Here is a 7,536-nt window from a genome sequence, read left to right on the forward strand (position 1 = left end):
CTCGATGTGTAGCAAGAATATAACCTGCGGATTAAGGAGTATGACAGCCTGGTGTTCCCTCTACAAAATATGCTTCCGGAGTTTGCCTCATCTGATGGCGGTGTACAACAACTGAAGAATTATCTTGATGACGAGTCTGAGGATGCCTCGTCTGAGGACACTCCTCCAGAGGATGCATCTACTCCTAATCCTTAGGATAGATTTGTAACAAGTATCTTTGTAATCCTCTTTTGAATATGAATGAGAACTTTTTGTCCTTTTGTGAATATTATATTGTTTAAGGGAAAATATCCTTGTAAGATATTTTTGTGTTGTTCAAAATTCAAATTTTTTGCAAGTTGGATGGCTATGGTGATGTGGCGGAAAGAGAAACGTCAAGGGACAACTGTCAAGACATGTAAAACGCCTTTTGACAGCCTGTTAGCCCTTTCTTGAATCTCCCGCCTGACGTGTCAACCATCTAACGACCCGCGTTTCCTCTATCTTCTGGCAGTTAGTCGGTCGCATTTATTGCGATGAGTATAAATACATCACTTATAACTTCCATTTCATTCTTATCTTTGAACCCATCTTCTCTCTCAAACATCCAGATCTTAAAGCTTCCCAGATTTGTTTCTTATCTTTTGAGCAAACAACAGTATCTGATGGCTGGAAATAAAAAGAACACTCTGGCTATTCACGAAGTCGTTGTGAATCTAAAAGAAAAACACTACAACGACGTCGTTAACGTATATGGTTTGGCTCCGGGGTGGGGCCCTGAACGTCCGGCCGACGGTTCGATTGCTACTGAACCTCCAGCGGGGAAAATGGCCGTGTATGTTGATTTTTTTACAACGGGGAACTTCAGGTTACCCATAACAAAATTTATGAAGACCATCTTGACGTCCTATGGTCTTCATTTGTCCCAGATTCATCCCTTAGGGATGTTGCGGGTTCGTCACTTTGAGTTCTGCTGTCAGGCCAACGTTATTGAGCCTATAGTTACCCGATTTTCCGTTTTTTTTAAATTGACGAGCCGGGATGGGTGGTACGGTTGGGCTTCTACCAAGAAGGGTCCCATCATTACCGAGTGGTATCGGAGCCTATACGAATGGAAACCCAAGTTTTTCTGGATTCTGGAAGATGCAATTCCATTTGCGATGACTCGTCGCAAAGCGGATGATGCTTCCCCATCCGTTACCACTACCAGTGAAATCAACCTTCCTTGGTATACCACTTTGACCAAGACACCCACGCCACTGCGGGCGATTCATGAGGGGGCGTTGGAACACGAGAAGATGAGCCGCTTGTGGCCATTCCCCAACTTGGAGCCGTACTTCGAGAATTCTGACAAGAGTGAGTTTCTATTATTTGTTCAGAATTTCATTTCAGACTCTTGACAATTTCAATTACAGGTGAAGGCTCTGTTCTTTTCTCCCTTATGGATAAGGTGGAAGGTCTGATGGTGCGCTGGCCCATTCATCCCAATGAGTTGCCGTTTCTTGAACGCACCCAGAACAATTTTTTATTCTCCACCCGTCGCTCAGAACCTGTGGTGTCTGAGGCTATGTACGCGAAAGGTGAGAATCATCGCCGAAGGTGAGGGAATTCTATAACTTCGACCTCTTACTGCTATGACTCCTAGCGGGGTGATAGTACTTATGTCTTCTAGTGAAGAATCACTACCCCGTGATGGAGAAGCACTTATTGATACTACTGATTCTACAAACTTCTTGAATTCATCTATAGGTTTGACCCGGAAACTTGGTAAGAATCCAGCCACTAGCACTACTGTGGGTGATGATGACGCTGATGTCATTGTTGAGGATGATCATCAAACGGCTGATGATGTCACCCCTGAAGGTGAGCATCAAACTGTTAATGCGGGCGTTTCCAAGGCAGCTGGTAAACGCAAGGTTCAACCTGCCATAGTTGTTCCATCAAAGAAATCCAAAAGGCAAAAACCTGCTGATTTGGAAACGCACCTTCACCAACTTGCTTCGGACGACACCTCCTTGGGTAAGTTTAATGCTTCTCAAATTTGTCGATTGTTATGGATCAAATATATGTCTGATCTACTATTGACGTTTACAGTAGCCCTGAAAGATTTATCTGAAGATGTTTCAGGTTTGAAGATCTCAACTCTGCTTCTTACTCCGCCCTCATCGCCACTCAACACCGTCCAAAATCCGATTAATGTAACAGATACCTCTCCTTTCAAAGGGAAGGGTATCAGCAACTCCGAAGATCCTGTTATGTCGTCCTTCTTCAATGTCCATCATTTTAAGGATCAAGGAGGAGTTAGCGCGCTTACTTATGGGCGGCAGAAATCTCCGCCTCCTCATGAGGGAGAGGCTTCAGTACATCGTCCGCAGTGGTCGCTACGTCAAAATTCAGTTTTTAGCGACTCGGACGTGTGCTTCGAGTATTTGCGGGAGAGCCTTCCTCCCATGGAGAGGGAACGTCAACGCATCCGTATTCGCCAAGAGCTACTGAACACTCACTCTTATTGCATGGCGAATGCGGTTTCCACCAGTCAAGAGATATGCCGAGACTGGTTGGTTATGAATGAGGCGTGGGAGGAGATTGAAGCTAAGGTGATTGAGGCCAAGAAGGAAGCCCTTGGGGCTATGGATGAAGCTCGGGAGAGCCGTCATGTGCTGGAAGTAGAGAAGGTTGCTCGTTCTGTCGCTGAGGAAGCCAAAGCTGTTCTCCAAAAGCAGTTGGATGAACAAGCTGAGCTGGTATGAACTCTACAGGCTGAATCAACGGCCAAAGACAAGCGTCTAATTGATCTCGCTGCTAAGAGCAGGGAACAGGACTTAGAATGTGCTGGCCATAAAATGGAGCTTGTTCGAGCTCAGGAGGACATAAATGGTTGTTGGCGGAAGGGATCCCTCAGGTAACTGTGTTTTTCTATATTGTCATGATCATTTGTGAAACACTTGCTTACATTTTTTTTTGTCAGGTTATCACCCATGTCGGGCGATTGATGAACTCGGGGATTGTGTCACCATACTTTTGAATGCGTCTAAACAGGCTGGCCATCAAATAGGCTTCCAGGAAGGTTATAAATTTGCTTCAGAATCCAAGCTTCCGGAAGAATATGTTTTGTACGGCCAAGATACTGCTGCCGTACTTGTTCAGAAGACAAAAACTTTTGATACTTTAAAGTTCTCTTTTGCGGAGCAGATATCTAAGCTTACGAACAAGGAAGATGGCTTAGAGCAATTGAAAGATCTTCTTGGTCTTGATGAGGAAGATGAATAAAGTCCGAACAATGCGGAAGGCGAGAACGCAGAGCATGAGGATGCGGTGTCGTAGATATATCTTCCTTGTTTTTGTAATTTGTCACTTTATTGTAATCCCATTTGTATATAAAAAGAAGTCTTGTTTCATCCGGTACAATTTGTCTTATTCCACATAATATAAGTGTTTATAGGATCTTCTTGTTTGTCAATAAAGGATTACACAATAATACATATCACATGTGACTGAAATAAAATTTCCATAGATCAGGCATAGGCCGAATTACAAAAGATGAAATTACATTTCTTCTGCTAATCTATTTAGACGTACTATATGCAACATTTCTTCAATTGGGCCCCGTTCCAAGTTCTAGGAACCTCAGTCCCATCCAACTTTTCTAACTTATAGCTACCTTTAGATAACACTTGTTTAACTCTATAAGGTCCTTCCCAAGTTGGGGCCAACTTGCCCGGAGGCTCCTGTCCGGAGGCCTCATTGTTGCGTAAGACAAAGTCTCCCGCATCAAACTCGCATTTTTGGACCCACGAGTTATAGTATTTTTGCAATTGGCATTTATAATTGTGCTCGCGGACCAATGCCAGTTCTCTCCTCTCTTCGAGGAGGTCAAGATTCATCCGGATTTCATGATCATTATCATCAATTAATAAAATTCTTGCGGATGGGATCCCAATTTCGGCTGGAATCATGGCCTCGGTTCCATAGGTTAGACTAAAGGGGTCTCAGAATTACTAGAATTCTTTTGGGTGCGGAAGACCCAAAGTACATGGGGAAAATCGTCAACCCACCCTGTCTGTTTAGTTCCTAACCTTGCCTTGATTCCTTCTTTAATTGTCCGATTGGTTCGTTCAACCTGAACATTCGCTTGCGGGTAGGCTACCGATGTGAAAATTTGAGAGATCTGCAGTTCTTTCAACTATTCATGTAGCCCGCTATCCGCGAATTGAGTACCGTTGTCACTCACTAGTTCCAGCGGAAGATCAAACCGGTAGATTATGAATTCCCATAAGAATTTCTTAACACTTGTTGCGGTTATGGATGCAACCGGTTTGGCTTCTACCCACTTCGTGAAGTAGTCGATGGCTACTATTAAAAACTTGACCCGTCCCGGGGCTTCAGGGAAAGGTCCCATTATGTCAATAACCCATTTCTTGAACGGCCAGGCAGAAGTGACTGGAACGAGTTCGTTCTTTGGTCGCAGTGTGTTGGGATCATGACGTTGGCACGAATCACATTTCCTGATTTCATGCACAGCATCCAGATGCATTCCCGGCCAGTAATATCCGGCATTCATTAAATTTGCTACGACCATTCGCGGACCTGCGTGAAGACCACAGATGCCTTCATGAACTTCTCTGATTAAATAGTTCGCGTCCTCGGCATCCACGCATCTGGAGGAAGGAACGTCAGTATAAAACACTGTCATGCATCTGATAGTTCAAGGCCTTGTGTTTTATCTTTCGGGCCGCGATTTTTTCTTCTGGGAGAGCTTCTGATGATAGGTATGCTATGATAGGTGTCATCCAAGAGTCTACTCCAGTTTGAATTACCAAAACTTGATGTTGTGGGACGGATGGACGATCCAATATTTCAATGCGGATGTCCTTAGCAAAGTGCTCGAAATTTGTTGAGGCCAGCTTACTAAGGGCATCTGCTAACTTGTTCTAGCTTCTCTTTATGTGAATTACTTTACATGAAGAAAACTGAAGCATCAAATCTTTCTCCTATGACACGTATGAAGCCATTACGTCATTTTTTTCTTCGTACGTGCCATTGATCTGTCCCGCGATTAACATGGAGTCCATGCGGGCTTCCAAGTGTTTCACCCTAAGCTTTTTAGCTTTCCGTAGGCCCGCCAGAATAGCTTCATACTCCGCCTCGTTATTAGCACTTTTAAAATCTAATTTTATGGCGTATGTGAATTCATGGCCTTCGGGATTGACTAGCCTGAGGCCTGCGCCAGATCCCTCGCTGCTTGAAGCTCCGTCCGTGAACGGTGACCAAATTTGTCCTTGTTCAGGAGGTGCTTGGGGTTGCTGTTCAATTAAACATTCTTTCTCTTTGTGTTGAGGAACTTCAGTGACACAATCCGCCAACACCTGCCCCTTAATTGCTGGCCTGAGTTTATATTCTATCGCATGTTCACCCAGCTCGATGGCCCACTTCGCCAATTGCCTAGACAATTCTGCCTTACTCAGAACGTTCTTGAGTTTGTATCTTGTTAGCACATTGATGGGGTGCCCCTGAAAGTACATGCGGAGGCGTCGGACAGCATAGACCAGTGCTAAAACAAGTTTTTCCAGCATTGAATATCTGGTCTCTGGGTCCGATAATGTTCTGCTGACGTAATAGATCGGTGTCTGAACGCTCTTTCTATCTGTCAGGAGTACAGCTCCAATGGCAATATCGGAGGCAAAGGTTCCCCCGCGGAAGGTGCTGTTTAAGTGGGCAACTCCATTAGGCACTTTTTGACTTCCAGAAAAGCTTGTTCAGCTTCCTGAGTCCATTTGAAGTGTGCTTTCTTGAGGCAGTTTCTTAATGTTGAGACAAACAGATAGGATTTAGCTGCATGATTCGCCAAAAAGCGATTCAAGGCAACCAATCGACCATTAAGTGTCTGAACCTCTTTGAGGGAGGAGGAGAAGGCATGCGGGCTACAGCTTGGATTTTATCCGGATTAGCCTTGAAACCCGCACTACTAACAATTACTCCAAGAAATTTTCCTTCTTCCATCCCGAACGAACATTTGGCTGGATTCAGCTTCTTGTTGATATTCCTTAAGGTTTCGAATGTCTCTTCAATGTCTCTCAACATTTGATCTTCCTTAGTGCTTTTGATTGCAAGGTCATCCATATAAACTTCCAAGTTTCGACCAATCTGATTCTTAAATGCTATGTCCATCAATCATTGATATGTGGCTCCCGCGTTTTTTAGATCGAATGGCATCATTTTATAGCAGAATGTGCCTTGGTCTCTTCAGAACGCAGTCTTGTCTTCATCTCCAGCCGCCATGCGGATTTGATGATAGCCTTTGTAGGCATCAAAAAAGCATTTGAATTTGAATGGAGCCACTGCATCAACTTTGAGATCAATCTCCGGCAACGGATAACAGTCTTTGGGACACACCTTGTTTAGATCCTTGAAATCTATACACATCCGCCATGTCCCATTGCTCTTAGGAACAATAACCGGATTGGCGATCCAAGTCTGATATTGGATTGGACGATTGATTCCTGCATGTAAAAGGTCCTGAATTTACTCATTCATTGCTTTTGTTTGTTCCGGACCCATCTTATGTTTTTCTGGACAATTGGTGTGAACATCGGGTTTACCCTCAGTTTATGTTCCGCAATAGTCCGCGGGACACCAGCCATGTCCGCAGGTTGCCATGCAAAGACATCAACGTTCTTTTTAACAACTGTTTCAAAAAAGTCCTCACTATCTCAGAGATAGCTGGTCCAATTGTTACAGTTTGTTCTGGGAATTTCTTGTTTAACACCCATTTCTCATGTTCAGTCCGTCGGGTTTGTTTTGGAATCTTTCTAGGCTTAGAACTCTCCGTCGCGAAACAATGGTGATTAACGTGAATGATAGCCACTTCGGTACGAGTTGGAATTCCAACTGCACTGTGTGCTGTGGATGGATGAGCATTGAAATCTCCGATCGCTTCCCGCCCCAAGATAATTTCATGTTTTGATGTTGCTGGTAAAACTAAAAACTCGACCTCCTCGGTCCTTGAATAGACTCCGTAACTTAGAGTGACTGGGAATGAGATCACCCCTCGTGAGTGGCTGTGGTTTCCTGAAATTCATATTCTCTGTGGTGAGGATTTCAGCAGGGGTCTTTGAAAGTGGAGTCCAATTGTTGGGGCCTCGATTCAAGGGTCCTGCTTTGTTTATATTGCCAATGAGAGATCTTGTGTCGAATGGCTTCGATACCTCCGTGTTCGGCTGAAGTCTTGACCAGATTGGCCCCTTTGCTTGTTTATTGGGTTGTGGTGTTTGGAACTCTACTTTTAATTTCTGCTTTTGATTATTATATCCCAAAGTTTTTTCAGTTCTGGCACACAACTTTGCCGCGGTCATGATATCATCCCACTCTTGTGGCATTCCATCTCTACCTCTTAGTGTACGGATCAACGCATCACACCTGACATTCTTGCGGAAGGCACCACGAAGCATGTCTTTGCTGATTCCACCGATGTTTAGACTCTCGTCGTTGAATCGGGTAATAAAATCTTCCACAGATTCGTTATCTCGACGGATAACGTCTAAAATTTCTGACTGGTCA

At 44.2% G+C, this 7,536-nt stretch overlaps 1 protein-coding gene across 1 annotated transcript; it reads right to left on the reverse strand.

The window, feature by feature from the left end:
• Positions 1 to 3,557: 3,557 nt before the first annotated feature.
• On the reverse strand, positions 3,558 to 3,935 carry LOC143590182 (uncharacterized). The gene has a single exon (XM_077070737.1). It carries the CDS (start codon positions 3,933 to 3,935, stop codon positions 3,558 to 3,560), a length of 378 nt encoding a protein of 125 aa, XP_076926852.1.
• Positions 3,936 to 7,536: the final 3,601 nt, after the last annotated feature.

Source organism: Bidens hawaiensis, unplaced genomic scaffold (assembly GCF_021521415.1).
Source record: "Bidens hawaiensis isolate Kalapana, Puna unplaced genomic scaffold, B.hawaiensis_p1.1 tig00038202_1, whole genome shotgun sequence".
NCBI lineage: Eukaryota > Viridiplantae > Streptophyta > Magnoliopsida > Asterales > Asteraceae > Bidens > Bidens hawaiensis.

What these genes read in the sequence shown, in the direction of transcription:
- LOC143590182 (XM_077070737.1), bottom strand. Translation starts at nt 3,935, where the DNA reads ATGATTCCAGCCGAAATTGGGATCCCATCCGCAAGAATTTTATTAATT.